The sequence below is a fragment of the Pseudoliparis swirei genome, chromosome 12 (assembly GCF_029220125.1).
Source record: "Pseudoliparis swirei isolate HS2019 ecotype Mariana Trench chromosome 12, NWPU_hadal_v1, whole genome shotgun sequence".
NCBI classification, from domain to species: Eukaryota; Metazoa; Chordata; class Actinopteri; order Perciformes; family Liparidae; genus Pseudoliparis; species Pseudoliparis swirei.
The window spans coordinates 11132222-11148744 of record NC_079399.1 but is presented as its reverse complement, the minus strand read 5'-3'; the positions used below and the strand labels follow the sequence as shown (position 1 = coordinate 11148744).

Sequence of the window (16523 nt, the reverse complement as noted above, 5' to 3'; positions counted from 1 at the left end):
TAAATTTAGCAATCCAATCGGAAATAGGGAGGTGAGATCACAGTTGGAAAAGGAAGAGGTGATTGGATCTCATCGAGTTTCCTTATGTAGAGGAGGGACATGGACCACGAGGATCCACCCGACCCAGGATCAGCCGAAATCAAATCTAACTGCATGATGATAATTTGTGCGACGATTATGTGTTCTCTTTTATTGCGAATTATATTACGGGCCTCTCGTTATTAAATTGTTTCCCATATCCAAAATATTTGTTTGAACTATTCATACGTTTTTATCTACACTCATCCTTATATACATACATTAATGTTATACTATTTCATTCACTGATATATTTTATATCCAGCAGCAATATGAGCGCATATTAGGAGAAATTCTTATTCCTAAAATGTTGGTTGACAAGCACATTAAACACGCCTCGGCGTAACATCTACGTTACGTTCACATGGCGTACAAAGGGGAATATGTCGGGAGGCACACTTACATTGATTGTTATACGCATGTCTACGTAGTTCACGCTATTTACAGGGAGGGGGCACTAGCGCAGGCAAACTCTTAGCTTTGACTATCAAGCGAGCCTGGCTAAATCACCGCTCTCTCCAAGGAAACAAAACAATATAGAATTGGACTGACGGCGTGCAACGAGCAGAGACCCTCTCTCCAAACGACAACGCGTGAGTAGCTCCTCTTTATTTGTTCTCGTCGAAAGCAAAATATGTACAAAGCGATTGATTTAAACGCGGCTGGCGTGGTGTGGGTATTTCCCCTTTTGTTTAGCGGTTAAGGCCCCTCTGTTTGGGACTTGAAGGGGGGGCCATGTTGTTTAGCCACCGAGTGTTTGGGTGATGTTCTCGCGCACACAACACCAATTTAGCGTGTGCTTGCTCTTGCTTTGGCTATTTGGGATTTATTTGGCTCGTTGCATCCGATCAACGTGGAGAAAACGGCTAGTTGTTCGTCCAGCACCGGAGCACCGTTGTTTATTGTAATACAAAGGTACATTATTGAATTTAACTTTGATGTCTCCCGTCGCCAACCAATAATAAACAGAACAGGCCCGCTGCGGTTAGCGTTAGCTTGTTGCTAATGCGAAGTAGCCGTAGCTAACAATAAACATGGTAAATAAAGGGATTGGAGACGAAGAACCATGCTACGTTGTGCAACAAGGGAACAGACTTCTAGTCATTAGCTACCTTTAATTGAACCACAATTTAGTTCCGTGAATGTGCAGTTAAATCCGTTGGTTAGCGTGCTAATTATCAGCGGACGCTCTGGCTAGGTTAGCCCCGTTAGCTCGCACATCGGTCTGCTATCATAACCAGTAATGTTGGCCGTGTCGTTGTAGCTAGCGTTAGTTTTACGTTTTTAAAAGTCGACGGCAGCTCTCGTGGCTACAACACATCAGTGTTACGTGATAGCCGCGCGTGTCATTTAATCAATAGTAACGTGAATTGTCGCGTTAGCTACAACTAAGCTAACGACAGCGTTACCTAGCGTTAGCATTCTTGGTCTTGCGAGCCATCAACATGCCTGTAATGCACCTGATTTGTTCTTGTTCATAAACGAGAGAACCACCAGATGTAGACCTGCCATTTTACGTTAATACCCCCTTGCCGGATAGGCAGTCTAAATAAATTGGGATATTCAGAGCAATATTCACGCCAACTAACATTTCAATCTTCAGCCGGAGAACAGCCGAACCGTGAAGCTAGCAGTACAGGATTTAGTCTTGTCCCGGCGAAAAAACGTGTACCTGTTGTTCAAGTAGTATGTTGATGCATCCTTATCCCGACGTGTAATAAAAAAAATTGGATTTGTATCAAGACTAGCATCCGAGTCGGCGATAAAGGCCACATGTTGTACCGTACATGTTTCACAACCCCACAGTCGATTAGAATAGTATAGCTGTCACATTAACATGTGGGGCCTCGTTGATTTTATTCTGATGTAATAAGTAATTTTAGCAAAATATCAGACTTATTTGTGTCTGGCAAACACGTAGACTAGAAGTTCATTAATAGGCCAATTCCAAACATTCTGAAGGACCAATGTCCCAACACTGCATACATATGCTTGTCAACATAATGCTTCTGTTGTATTGTGCAGGCTTTCCCGTGGAATGAGCGTTCCATGCAGCATCCTAGGTATGAATGACGTGGCCTGGCAGGAGACAAGAGGTGGGATGCTGCATGCAAATGGTGCTCCTGAGACTGGAGGTGTCAGAGTTCATGTTGGGGCGGCTGGACAGGCTCCTGGAGTTCCACATTTACAGGGCATGGAGAGGGTTGTTATCCCCACCCCAGGTACGCCGCAGCCTCCACTGAGTGGACGATCTCAGGATGATGCCACAGTCGGATACTTTTTTCAGAGGCAGCCCGGGGAGCAGCTTGGAGGTTGCACACCAAGCAAACATCGGTGGCCAACTGGTGATGCCAATCATGTTGATCAGGTAAAGGGTCTTTGGTCATTAATATTATTTAATGAAGTGTGGGTTAGAGAGATAGGTGGCAGTATTTTTGTATTCGCTAAAGCTACACATTTTACAGAATATTATATCGACAATAAGCCTATTGTAGTTTTCTCATGTATTATACTTTGTGAATGGTGGAGGGGTTGTCAATTATACCTGAACTGCACACCGTAGAAAAGAAATCAACCAATTTTCAGACCACAACCCTCCTTTTCCCAAATAAAAAACAAAAGGGCCCATTAGGAATATTGTTAAATATGCCTGCCCCAGAAAATGGCAAATAAAGAAAATCATGGACAGATCACGCGGGTGATCTTTTTACTGGTATCTGGACTGAACGAGCCACCTCAACCTGCATGCATTTAGGCTATAGGAGGACACAGGGAAAGTACTTGGTAGAACATACTGTTCAAATAATACTATATTATTATTATTATGGCAAATGTATGGTCTCAACCGTAACTATTGTTGGACATTCTAAAGAAGGTCCCATTGGTATCAAAATGATCTTGATATGTTTTTTATTTAGGTATATTAATCTTGTATCAGACTGGGTTGGTTTTATTGACCTTGTTTCCTCTATAGGTTCCAGTAAGGTGAATCCATTAAGCAACACAATTCCTAAACTCATTATAAAAAATAAATAAATAAAGGATTCCCCCTTTTTCTTTGCTAATTTTTGTATTTAAAAAATAGTAGTTTGTGGCCAACCTTCTTAATATTTTGACACATGGCCTCGCCATGTCTGTTGCAATACATGAAACAAACAATAGTTCCGCTTTAATTTGTATATTGGGTCCCCAATCTTCAATGCATGTCTGAGACCGTTGTCTCAAACGAAGGCCCCCATGCATGCCTACATAAAGTGGATTGGGCCTGAGGTTATCACTCAGCCTAATGAAAAGAAAGATGTTATTGAGGGGCCACCTTATTTCTGTGTGTTTGTTTGAACTGCAGATGTTATATCAGGGTTAATGTTTCATTACTGCAATTTTTAAAAAAACATCCTAAAATATTTAAATACTTTTGGTGCTGCAACTCTCTGTCCTTATTTTAAATGATCATTTGACAGTTGTACTTAGGTGATTTTAATTTATGCATAGCTAATTAGGCTTAAATTTGAAGAATTACACATTTCAAAGCATGTTGACACTGGAGATTCTTAGGCTTTTTTCTTTTTTTTACCGAAAATGTGTGGGGGGTTTTGTATGTTGTATTGTGTTTGATAATTTAGATACTTCATGTTGAAAAACCTTTTGTGGGCTGGAGGGCCTCTTGATGTGTGAGACCAGGTTTTGTAGTCAATAAATCTAAGAAGCTATGCTTTGTTTGCTCTGCAACAAAATGAATGTCCTTCAGGGTCTCTATTTTGTGGCCTTTCATTTGGTGCTTTTAGTGCTTTTATCTTTCTTGTTACACCGTTTTTATCTCTCAGGTCCGTGCAGCGGATGAAATGAACTATGACTTTCAGGCTCTTGCTTTGGAGTCAAGGGGCATGGGAGAGGTAAGGGATGTTTGGTCCTAACATTAGTATTTTTCTCCATTACAGTATATTTTATTTGATCATGTATATCTATATTGCAGTAGTTGCAATTATTGGGGATAAAAATGCAATAAAGTATTCTCTATGAAGGTGCAAAATACAATCTACAGCCTCTCCAAGTCCATAGGGATATGTTCACAATCGCATATCTTTGCTGAATCATGACTAAGTGAGAACATGTTAAGCTGACCAACACAACAGTAAATACTCATATTTAAACTTCAGAATTGTAACCCAGCCGCTAAACATCACAATTTTAATATGCTGTGTGTTTTTAATCGTGGCCTTTTTCAAATATTATGTTGCACCTGGACATGCAACATGAGTTTACAAAAGATGTACATTTTATGTTTAGCTTCTGCCAGCAAAAAAACTCTGGGATTCTGATGAGCTGGCCAAGGATGGAAGGAAAGGCATGCTTCTTGGAGAGGAGTGGCGGGACAATGCATGGGGATCATCTCGTGAGTGGCTCCTATATCTAAATTGTATTTTCACCATATTTTTCTTTCCTCAAGATGAAGTATCAATTATTAGATCTGGTTGTATGGCACTTATTCCAAATCAAACTACATAATTGGAAATGGCATCATGCCCATTGACTAAGATTTGTCTGACTGGATGTTTTCTCGTCTAGTTTGTGCACACCTATTTATATATTTGATTACGACTTTTTATTCAGATCATTCAGTGTCTCAGCCAATCATGGTGCAGCGGCGGCCAGGCCAGAGTTTCCATGGAAATGGTGATGCCAATTCTGTGCTTTCACCTCGCTCAGAAGGTGGAGGTCTGGGTGTGAGCATGGTGGAGTACGTCCTCAGTTCTTCTCCTGGTGACAAGATGGATGGTCGCTACAGGAACGGTGGTTATGTAAGTTGAGCTTCTGTCTGATGAGCATTATACGCCGCTTCTTGTCAGTTAGAAGTCAAACCCTAATTCTAAAGGGTGGCACATCGTCTTGTCTAATCTTCTTGTATGTATTCAGGGTGGTGGAGATGTTGACCAAGATGGGAGAGAGAAGATTGATGTCCAAGAGAAAGTCTCCCCCTATGAAGTGGACAAGAGCCCAGAGATGAAGGTTGGAGATGAGAATGATCCCGCTAAAGCCAACGGAAGAGGTCTACATAACGGCATGGACAGGGACTGCAAAGACTTCAAGTAAGTGCTCCTTTTACGGCTATTTATTGTTTGACACTTTATGAATATAAATATTCAGACTTTAAACTGTATCTTTCAAACCATCATCGGTAATCTTTCAGAAATTCTCCCCATTTCAGAATGTCCAAGGCTATTTTAAAGGTGGTATTCTAATGTTTTAGCTCGTTTGCTTCTTGCAATGAAGCCTGAACAGACTGATAATACTTAATTGTCAAAATAACACGCACGTGCACTGCTTTACTTTTCAAGTCCTAACCCTGGAAGTCGCCAAGCTTCCCCCACTGAGGCTGTGGAGAGAATGGGTCCCAGTCAGTCAGGTTTGGAGATGATGGCACAGCACCACCCACACGCCTTCCAACAACATAACCCTGCCCAAAACAAGGCCCCTGAGGACTTCCAGAGCCAGGAGGCCCAGAACATGGGAGGTATGGAGCAGCAAGCCGGTGTGGAGTCCCTCCAGTTTGACTATGCTGGAAACCAGATTCAGGTGGACTCCTCAGGGACTCCAGTAGGATTGTTTGACTACAACTCTCAGCAGCAGGTTGGTTGACAAACAAAACGCATCTTTCAAGAGATCCAACTGCAAGTTTGCTCAGCAGGTTGATTAACTTTGTTTCTCCCCCTCCCCCCAGTTGTTCCAGAGATCAAATGCCCTGACTGTTCAACAGCTAACTGCAGCTCAGCAACAGCAATATGCCCTTGCTGCAGCCCAGCAGCAACATCTCGGTAAATGAGGCTCTTTGTTTTGCACAGGTGTAGTACGGACCGCTGCGTAATATAGTAGTAGTATTCGTAAAAGTTTTTGTCTCTGGAGATATATTTTATTCAGAGTTGCATATTCATTTGAATGGGATATGGAGAAATTAATTGCACTCCTGTTCCTCTTTACCCAGCTGGCCTTGCTCCTGCCTTTGTGCCAAACCCTTACATCATTAATGCTGCCCCCCCTGGAACGGATCCCTACACTGCCGCTGGGCTGGCTGCTGCAGCCTCGCTTGGAGGTGATCATACAGCACATTTTCATCCCTTGTGTTCTTGTCAGTTAAAGCTAGCATTTGAATGTATTTTTGATACACAATGCTGTCGTGCCATGTTCAGATGAATGTTACTATTATAATCGGTTGTACAAGATCTGCATGAAACGTCTAAATGTTTTCCACAGGTCCCACTGTGGTTCCACCACAGTACTATGGTGTTCCTTGGGGGGTGTATCCGGCCAACCTTTTCCAGCAACAGGCTGCATCCACTGCCAATCACTCAGCTAATCAGCAAGCATCCAATCAGGGGCCAGGACAACAACAGGTAGGAAGTGTTGTGCTTTTGGTCTGAGATGTTTCATAAAGGTGGCTTTGAAAATCAGGCTCATTAGGAAAAGCCCGTCTTGAATGACAAGTTGTACCATTCTATTCATATGAACGCCACTCAAAGCAGACATATTTCAGGGAGTGTCTTGTTTAAGTGGTATTTAAAGGGTAAACCAATTATTAAATGCTTGTTTATTATAAATCTTCACTTGGTAGGACGGTTTTCCTTCTCTGTGGCCTTATCTCATCAATGATCAAAAAGTTCTCGTAATATATAAATACAATAGATTTAAAACAGTTTTGAGCACTTCGGCAGGCTGTGTATGACCGTGTCCTTATCATCTTCTCCAGGTGATGCGTGCGGGAAACAACCAGCGACCTCTTACACCTGGGCAAGGCCAACAGAGTCAGCAGGAATCTCTAGCTGCAGCAGCAGCTGCAAACCCTGCACTGGCGTATGCAGGAATGTCTGGTTGGTAGACACCTCGTACACGTGTATCTTCTCTGCTTGATGTCATTTGAACTGCTCTTTTAAGTATGTTTTGTAGATAAAAATAACTGCATAGAAAAATGTGTGTTTCATTGCTCTATACAATGAACTAAAATATTATTGGAGACTTTATCTTAAACTCCATTTCTTCAGAGATGTTAAAATTCCCTCTAAAATGGGCCGATTTATTTAGAAAATGTCTTTGTTGTGCAAGCCAACTGTTGCCATCATCTGACCCGGGGGCTCGTCTCAGACAACATAGAAGCCAGATGTGGAGGTCCTGAGTTAGTGTTATTTACATGTGGTCTGCAGTTGTAAGACCACTTGGTTGAAGTACAAAAAGGAAAATGATGGCATCTTATAGTAGTAACATCCAATTCACAGGCAACTGCTCTAGGGTGCAGTCGGAATTCTAACACTCATAAAAAACGATGATAGTTGCACATTTCAGAGGGGCCTTCTTTGTGAGAAGGGACACCTGTGTAATTGTTTAATCAGTATTTTGATATGCCACACCTGTGGGGTGAACCAACATGTGAGTGAACTGAGTCTTTAGTAGCCATAGAAAGTCTGAGATCTTTAACTGAAAAGAGTGAAAAAACATAGTTGTTGCATTTTAAGTGTTGTACATGGTCATCTATATTTTCTGACTGTCTTTTTATTATGTTTTTAGGTTATCAGGTTTTAGCCCCTGCAGCGTATTATGACCAGACTGGGACCTTGGTGATGGGCCCTGGTGCGCGAGCTGGTCTAGGTGGGCCAGTTCGTCTAGTCCAGACCCCTCTGCTCATCAACCCTGCAGCAGCACAAGCCGGTAAGTACCAGTCCACTCCTCACTATCATTTCAAATGTGTAGATCCACTCCTCTGTTCTTACTTGGTTAGTACCATTCAGGGTGATGTTTTTGATGTTAGTGCCCCTTTTACACCCTCACACTCTCCTCTCTCCATCACCCCCCCACCCAACCAGCAGCTGCGGTGTCAGCATCTAACTCTGGAAACAACATGTCTGGTCCTCCAGGCAATGGTTTATACCGCTCGATGCCTCAACCTCAGCAGCAGCAGGCTCCCCCACCCAGCGGCGGCCTGCCCTCCAGCTCATTTTACGGCTCTGGATCAGTCCCGAACACTTCTCAGAGCAGCTCCCTTTTCTCACACACCTCTGCTGCGCCGCCACCACAAAACTCCTCCCTGGGCTTCAGCAGTACCGGTGGGTCCCTCGGCGTTGGCCTGGGCTCTGCTCTTGGAGGCTTCGGCTCTTCTGGTCAGTGACTTGGCTGCAAGCAACATGAGGATTAACGGACCTTTCCTTTTCCGTATTCTCTCTTCTCAACTGGTTCTCGACTCTTTTTCTTGCAGTGTCCAGCTCTACCAGTAGCAGTGTATCTCGCAGGGACTCCCTGCTGGCAAGTTCTGACCTATACAAACGCGGCGGCAGCAGTTTAACTCCCATCGGCCAGCCTTTTTACAACAGCCTGGGTTACTCTTCTTCACCAAGCCCCATTGGCCTCACACCAGGTCACTCTCCACTCACTCCTCCACCTTCTCTGCCCTCCTCTCATGGATCCTCTTCCAGCCTTCACCTAGGTAGGCCTCATATTCATTAGACTAGTAAATGATTGATGGCTTTTACGTAGTTTATAAAAGCGCATATTTTATTTCTTAAATCTGTCCATCCCAGTGTTCTGTTTTATATGAATAAGGATCATGTGTTACTGACACTACCACTACAACAATATCAGGTTATTCTCTAATCTTAGGTGGCCTGACGAATGGCAGCGGGCGTTACATTTCTGCCGCGCCTGGAGCTGAGGCCAAGTACCGGAGTACCGGGGGGACATCCAGTCTTTTCAATTCCAGCAGCCAGCTATTCCCTCCGTCTCGGCCTCGCTACAGTCGTTCAGATGTCATGCCGTCCGGACGCAGCCGCCTCCTGGAAGACTTTAGGAATAACCGCTTCCCAAACCTTCAACTCCGTGACCTGCCCGGCCACATGGTGGAGTTCTCTCAAGACCAACATGGATCCAGGTGGCTAAGAAATTCTCCTTTTTTCTTTCTCTTTTAACTAGACATTGCGTTTGTGTACCAAAATCCTACAAATTAATTTTCATCTCTACCCTTTTTGTTTCAATCGTCCGTCTAGATTTATCCAGCAGAAGTTGGAGAGGGCCACTCCAGCTGAGAGGCAGATGGTGTTTGGAGAGATTCTTCAAGCAGCATACCAACTGATGACTGACGTGTTTGGGAACTATGTCATCCAAAAGTTCTTTGAGGTTGGGACAGTTTACAGTTCATCTAGGTGTCATGTCAGTAACCACACATTAACTATAAGAGACTACAGAGTTCTCCTGCTCTCTGCATGTGTGCAATAGTGTTTGTGTTTTGTGTGGTGCAGTTTGGAAGTGCAGACCAGAAGCTGGCTTTGGCAACGCGTATCCGTGGACACGTCCTGCCTCTGGCTTTGCAGATGTATGGTTGTAGGGTCATTCAGAAAGCCCTGGAGTCCATTTCCTCAGACCAGCAGGTAATTGTAAGTGAGATTATACTTCTCTATGACGTTTTTGCTAACCTTGTTTTTCTTTTATTTATTCTTTATCAGTCAACCCGGTGACATCTGTGAAAGTTATGCCCTCGTTCCCTTTTATCTTCACTTCAGAGCGACATTGTCCGTGAGCTGGATGGCCATGTGTTGAAGTGTGTCAAGGACCAAAATGGCAACCATGTGGTGCAGAAGTGTATCGAGTGTGTCCAGCCTCAGGCCCTGCAGTTCATTATTGATGCTTTCCAAGGACAGGTGGGTTTATTATCATAAGCAATAGCTCAGCTGACGGTCATTCCCCTTTTTTATAATCTACTTTTTGTGATGGTGGAGATGAAAATGTAAAATGTTTAAAATGCCTGCTTATGTATCCCATTTGCTGTAATCAATGGTATCATTTATATACAAGCAAAAATGTAATGAAAAAGACATCGGTGATAACATAATGTGACTACAGAGTAGAAAATCAAACCTAAAACTACATGTATGCATCCATCACATGAACATTACACATGTCACATGTTTTGAATACATTCTATAAACCTATATAATCTCTTTGAAAATGCATAGATATAAAAATCAGTCGAAGGATACAAATTCGGTGATGTGCCTTTTTAGAGTTTTAACTAGACCTGCTTTCTGAAACGCCTACAACTCATGTCAATACACAATTTCTGGTATATTGATCAGCTTTTATTTTTGCTTTCTTTTGCAGGTGTTTGTGCTCTCCACACACCCCTATGGCTGCAGAGTTATCCAAAGGATTTTAGAGCACTGCACCCAGGAGCAAACTCTGCCCATCCTGGAAGAGCTGCATCAACACTCAGAACAGCTGGGCCAGGTGAGCACATCTGTCTGATTTCTAAGCCCTTTGTTGTTTGCAGAGGTTGGTTTGCTTGTTAGATGTGACGGATCATTGAGATGTATGCTTGTCATGTGTATTTGCATGTTTCCTTGTTTGAACATTTCATATTTTCAGCTTGTTCTTGTGTAGTTGTGGTCTGCTAAGTGTAAGGATGAATGTATTTGGACTGTTAGCTGTCTCATTGCATCTGACATATGTGATTATCTAAACATCCATCCTGCCCCCCCACTTATTCCATCTAGAAATATCAAGGCGTATCATTGGAGATGACACCCAAAACATATTATACCGTGTCCCGCGATGCACTGTTCAAGGTCAGAGCAATTTGCCTCTCTCTCGCGGATGTCCTTATCCTCCCTTCTTCTGTCCTTTTAAAAAAAATACATATTTTGTAAATAATCTAATCTAACCTGTAACTAGTTCTCCAACTACAGGCCTTCTCCTAACCCTCTTAGTTGCCTTTTTCTCTGTCTTGCTTTACGCCACTGAGGATTCACGAAGCACATGCTTCCCTGCTGTGACAACTCTCTCTTGCCCAAAGCATCTCCTGATCAATCTGTTTTTCTGTTTTCATCTACTTGATTATACTAATTGTTAGATAGGAGCTTCCAGGGAGCTTGAACCACTCGAGTGTTCAGAAGTAGTGCTCAAATCACTTCACCGTGAGTACTTGGCTGGACCTCAAGGCCAGCAGCAACATCATTCAGGTTCTTGTTCAAACGGATTGACAGGAAATGAATTTGAAGGCAAATGCCACCAAATAAAAGGTGGAGGTTACATTACCTACCTAACAAATTACGACTTTAACTAAATGTATTCAGTGTGGTGTCATTTGTTGCTTGTTCAGGTGAGTTCTTGTCGCACTAAAATTACACCTGTAACTGTCTATCACCCATTTCTGAAGGGGCAACGATGCTATTGGTTGTGTTGTGTGTTCAGCCAAACTCCAAATAACAGCATTTGTTTTGTCTGACCTTCCACGGTGATGACATGGGGGGTATTAGTAAGACTACAAATGGGGGTGTCACTCATTCGTCCACCCATCATATGAGCGATGCATGATTATCTCACACCAATTAAGACGAAAAGTTGTGCATGAGCGTCGGCGTAAATGGTGTCTTGGATCCTTTTGTGATTATCAAATATTGAAATGTTTTTTTTACTCTGAGCTCACACCGCCACTGCCTCCTACAGGATCAGTATGGTAACTACGTCATTCAGCATGTTTTGGAGCATGGCAGACCGGAAGATAAGAGCAAGATAGTTGCAGAAGTTCGTGGAAAGGTTCTTGTCCTCAGTCAACACAAATTTGCAAGGTGAGTTCTGTTTTACTGTCGTGACAGTCGAACACTACGTCGTACAGTGCGGCCACTGACCCGGTATCGGAACAATACTTGACTCTAGGGCTGCAACTAACGATTATTTAATCGATTAATCGGATAAAAAAACAAAAACACTTTAATTTTCAACCCTTTATTCAAAACAGAGTCCGTACGGTCATGGAAAACCTGGAAAAGTCATGGAGTTTTTAAATGGCTATTAGCAGGCCTAGAAAAGTAATTGAAAAAAATAAAATCCCAAAATATTTGGAAAAGTAATGCAAATTTGTTTTATTCAAATTTTAATTTACACGGTATATATACGGTATGCTTTGGAATTCTCATTGTTAGTTTAAATACTACATCTTCTCACTTTGTCACGTTTCGACAGTTTTCACAACATGTTTAATCATGGAAATTTGGTTTAAAGTCATGGACAGGTCCTGGAGACCCACTGGTCGCCATGGTGATGAACCTGTTCACTGGTCACCATGGTGATGAACCGTCACAAACAGACTGACAGCTTTCCTCTCCTGAGCAGTGGTCCCCATGTGGCCCCCTGAACAATATCAGACGCGTTCCGATTTATTATTTTTTTCACCTGGCCCGCTGCCGTTGAGATTGCAGTGAGACGCGGAAAAAATGTGAAGTGGTGCTCTTCGCAATAAAACATCTTTGATGGACGTGTCGCGTCTCGGCCAATCAGCGTTCAGATGTCGACAGCGTTTGGGAAGTTAGGTTAGCTTGAATGTTAGTCCGCTACATCTGCTGCTGTCACGCTGCACGGTGTATCGATACTAACAAAGTACCCGTGCGTTAAAAACGATGTGATTTAGCATATTTTTAGTTTCGATACTTCATTAAAAGAGCGCACGATCAGAGCGCACGCGCTGCTCCGCTCTGTTAAATGTTGTCTGCACGCGCAGCGCACACAGCGAGTGGCGTCGTGGCTTATCTCCGTTGCCTTTCTCCGTGGAAAAATATTTTCCGCTATCCGCCACGGAAAAAATAACCACGTTTTCTACGCTATACTCTTGTGGAAATGCCACACACGTCGTGACATGTAGCGCCCTGGTGTCTGGGTTCATAACGTCACCCGTAGGCGCTCACAGCTCGGTGAATGTCTCCGACGACGTGAATGACTTCAGCATCCAGAGCCACGTGAGCAGCAGCAGCCAATTAGATTAACTAACGGAGGAGCAGCTCAGCGCTGATTGGCTCTCACACCGCAGCGTTCTCTCCTCTCTCCTCTCTTGTTTCTCCAGCGCCGCTTTGCTCTCAACTCAATTTTGTTTATACTCCGCGACTTATTGAGCGCCGTAATAATCGCGCGACACAACGAATCGATAATGAAATTCGTTGCCAACTATTTTAATAATCGATTTTATTGATTCGTTGTTGCAGCCCTACTTTACTGTCACCATTAATGGGAAATTAATGTAGTTTTGATATGGTAAATGGTTTGTAGTACGAGCTGCTCCATATGAATTTGAAACTAAAGCTATCTGCTCTCTATTCTTCCTCAGTAATGTTGTGGAGAAGTGTGTGATCCACTCTTCGCGTGCAGAGAGGGCTCTGCTGATCGATGAAGTGTGCTGCCAGAAAGACGGCCCCCACAGCGCCCTGTACACCATGATGAAGGACCAGTACGCCAACTACGTTGTTCAAAGAATGATTGACATGGCAGAACCTGCTCAGCGCAAAATCATCATGCACAAGGTTGGTTTTAAATCTGTTTGTTCATGCCCATATGGAATGAAGGGGCTTGTATTTACATCAAAAGGGACACATTTAAACTTTCTAGTTAAATGCATTGAACCAATGCAATGATTACATTTATTGCATCAGAAAACAATAATTACTTGGGCGTCTAAGCCTGTTGTGGAATCAATATTTTATCTTCTGCCCAAAATTGAATATAGAACATGTCTTTTTTATTGAGTTTTCCTTTCCCGCATTGATTTTAAGCTCGGGAAACTACCAATTGTATGATGTATTCTGCCTAAAATTTTTCTTGATTGGAAAATACTTGTAACATCTTGAAAAAAGTGAAATCGGATGTCTTGGTTTTGTCAACCACTGGTCCAAATATAGAAATGTTGAATATACTTTACCGTTTCACTCTCCTCAGATCCGTCCTCACATTGCCACTCTACGTAAGTACACCTATGGGAAGCACATTCTGGCCAAGCTGGAAAAGTACTACATGAAGAGCGGCTCTGAACTGGGTCCCATTGGCGGCCCCACAAACGGCCTCATGTAGTCACGTCGAAATCCTGGGTCCCCGAAGAAGTGGAGTAAGAGCCCGAAACCCCCCTGTTCTGTGAGAGATGCTCCTTAGCAATAGGGGTTATAGCCTTTGACACCCTCCGTTATCCCATTTTGAGGGAATTACCAAAAAAAAAGACAAGTCAACTTCACCTAAGAACGCTGTGACAACTGACCCCTGCCACTCTACCACCCTGCCACCCCTGGTGCAGGCCCCCAGTGGCCCCCAGGGGATGCAGTCAGCAGGCAGGTTTTATTTTTTATTTTCCCCCTGGGTAAAGCACAAGCCCATTGTTAATGATGTAATTGATGTATTTGACTGGTTTTCATATTATCTTGTACATTTAGTTTTTTACCTTGTAAATTCTCTGTAGAAAAAAAAACAGTTATACACATTGCTGAAATTTCCAATTCCTACAATTAACACCAGCAAGTGATTTTATAAGGCTAAACTGAGTGATCCTTTTAAAAAACAAGTCCACTTGTTTTTCTAACCAGACTTGTTATGTCAGCTGTTCTAATCAAGTCTCGGCAATTGAATATTATATTTGTATATTCTCCAATGCACAGTAAAAGTGTTTCCCATGCCAAAGCAGCTGATGGATTAGTTTTTAAACAGCACTGCATAGTACGGATGGATATAACCCCTCCGTCCACAGGTGAGTACTATGTGTTCTGTGCCACAGTCACCCAGAGGTCTTCAAGACCAGTTTGCGAGCTTGGCTTCGGGATTGGTGCTTTAGTCTAGGGCGGTGTTTTCCAGTGGTGGCTTATTATTTTTCAGGCTAATTGGGGGGCGGTGCTTACCCGAGCAGCCTGTAGTTTGCCTAATGTAATTCTCTGAACAGTTTCGGTACTCAATATTACAGACTGACGAAGCTGAGCTGCTGCATCCACTGAGCCCCATTTGAGCCGTCTGTCCCTCATCCAGGTGATCTCTCGGGGTTTATGCAAAATTAAACAAGCTACCATTAACTTATAGAAGCAGAGCATGAGGTTTGGTTGTACCTGAACATAACATGAAATGACTGTAGTGGGGGGCTTTTTGTGGGTATAGTGGGTTGGGACTGGGTATGTGTTGGCATGCTGTGACAGGTTTTAATCCTTGGAATAATTTTTTTCCATTATGTTTTGTGTAACATCTTATCTGTCTTGTACTTTGAGATGAACACTGCCCTAGAAACGGTATCTTTATGTACTGAATAATCATCTCTTGCGTAGAAGTAGTTTAACGATGTATAGCATCTTTATGTATGTGTAAATTGTTGCTTTTGGGTAGGGGCTTGCAGCGACGATGGAACCCCCACCGCCTGAAGGTCAGAGTAGTCCAAAAATATGTTGTGACGTGGGACTTTTCCCAGCTTAGTATCTGAGGTGAAATTAACTAGAAGTAGTGGGATAAGTTACAAGGGATGCTGAAAGAACTTCTTTTTTGTTTTTTTAATGGTTCGTTTTTTTTAAATCTTACTTTTTCCATTTGGTTGGGTATGCAAGTGCATTGTTGGAGGCCGGTGGGGCCATCGAAAGCTATACAATTCACCTGTAATGCTCGTAGTGATGGCTTCATATGAATACTTGTAGAATACATGTAGTATATGTGCAGTTAATAAGTGTAAGATTATTAGTTTAATTGAGTAATGTCTAGTGGTGTTTTTTGACAGGCCTTGCTCTAAATTCGTCGTGATGCTTTTATTTTGTCTGTACAGTTGTACATTTGTAAACGTTTATGCTGTAAATGGGATGTCTTTTACACTTTGGGGAGAAAAAGGCAAAAATGTGCATTTTGATGTGTGTATATTCATCACTCCTTTCCCCTTGAATATAATGTATACAGTTTTATTTGATCGTGTTCTTTTAAAGGAAAAAAAATCTTTATGGCTTCACAATCTGGCATGTTTTTTGTTTTTAATCTGTTATGGGAAAGGCCAGCCTCTATTTGTACTGGAGCTGTAACAGCCACTGTTGATAGTATTTCTGAAGTGTGACAGTTTAAAAAGAAGAAAAAAAACACTCTGTACTAAAATTGAGGCTGCATTTAGTCCTCTCTGATACCATGGAAACTTCACAGGACATGACAAGAATTATTTTTGTACAGATGAGTGCTGTATTTTGGAACAGCTTCTACCTTGTAAGCAAAAGCAATGTAAAATATTGTCAATTATATAAATATGAACATATGAGTTTTGTCACACTGTCAAAGTCATGTACATTTTCAGGTGGCCTTATGTACATTTCCAGATGTTAGATGAAGAAAACACTCATTTTTGGAAGCAGAATTGTGACTGTATGATTAAACTGTTCTTCTAACATTTGACCAGCATCGTTGTGGTCCTTTTCACATTTGCCATCTTTAAAGCTGTTCTAGCTCAATTTTAATCAACTATGACTCGGTGATCTGTGTCAAAGATAAGGAACTTTAAACTTGTCAACGGTATATTCTTTGCTATACTACACAATGCGAAAGCTGCAATAACTAACTAAAAGTGATTACAATGTATGCATAACCACATTATAGTAAATAAGTAATATACCTGTGGGGGGAAGTTAAAAGGTAGATTCGAAAGTTCTGTATTG

At 42.4% G+C, this 16523-nt stretch overlaps 1 protein-coding gene across 8 annotated transcripts; it reads left to right on the top strand.

Annotated features, from left to right (window-relative positions):
• Window positions 1–417: 417 nt before the first annotated feature.
• pum2 (pumilio RNA-binding family member 2) lies at window positions 418–16261 on the top strand. Of its 8 annotated transcripts, none has more exons than XM_056427707.1 (24): window positions 432–671; window positions 2104–2300; window positions 2366–2446; window positions 3903–3971; window positions 4366–4471; window positions 4690–4877; window positions 4993–5165; window positions 5415–5706; window positions 5798–5891; window positions 6059–6166; window positions 6328–6467; window positions 6821–6941; window positions 7633–7773; window positions 7929–8222; window positions 8318–8545; window positions 8719–8986; window positions 9102–9231; window positions 9354–9488; window positions 9615–9752; window positions 10213–10338; window positions 10605–10676; window positions 11557–11678; window positions 13208–13400; window positions 13813–16261. In XM_056427707.1, the coding sequence occupies exons 2-24, from the start codon at window positions 2148–2150 to the stop codon at window positions 13942–13944; spliced, it is 3504 nt and encodes a 1167-aa protein (XP_056283682.1). In that variant the 5' UTR covers window positions 432–671; window positions 2104–2147; the 3' UTR covers window positions 13945–16261. The 8 variants fall into 8 exon arrangements, with proteins under 8 accessions (XP_056283685.1, XP_056283684.1, XP_056283682.1 ...); XM_056427708.1 differs by lacking the exon at window positions 432–671 and adding an exon at window positions 826–993; XM_056427709.1 differs by having other exon boundaries at window positions 431–671; window positions 2104–2446; window positions 4786–4877.
• Window positions 16262–16523: the final 262 nt, after the last annotated feature.

What these genes read in the sequence shown, in the direction of transcription:
- pum2 (XM_056427703.1), top strand. Translation starts at nt 2,117, where the DNA reads ATGAGCGTTCCATGCAGCATCCTAGGTATGAATGACGTGGCCTGGCAG. An exon ending in CAATGCATGGGGATCATCTC is followed by an intron (nt 4,472 to 4,689) that starts GTGAGTGGCTCC and finishes CTTTTTATTCAG; the next exon opens with ATCATTCAGTGTCTCAGCCA. An exon ending in AGGGACTGCAAAGACTTCAA is followed by an intron (nt 5,166 to 5,414) that starts GTAAGTGCTCCT and finishes TTACTTTTCAAG; the next exon opens with TCCTAACCCTGGAAGTCGCC.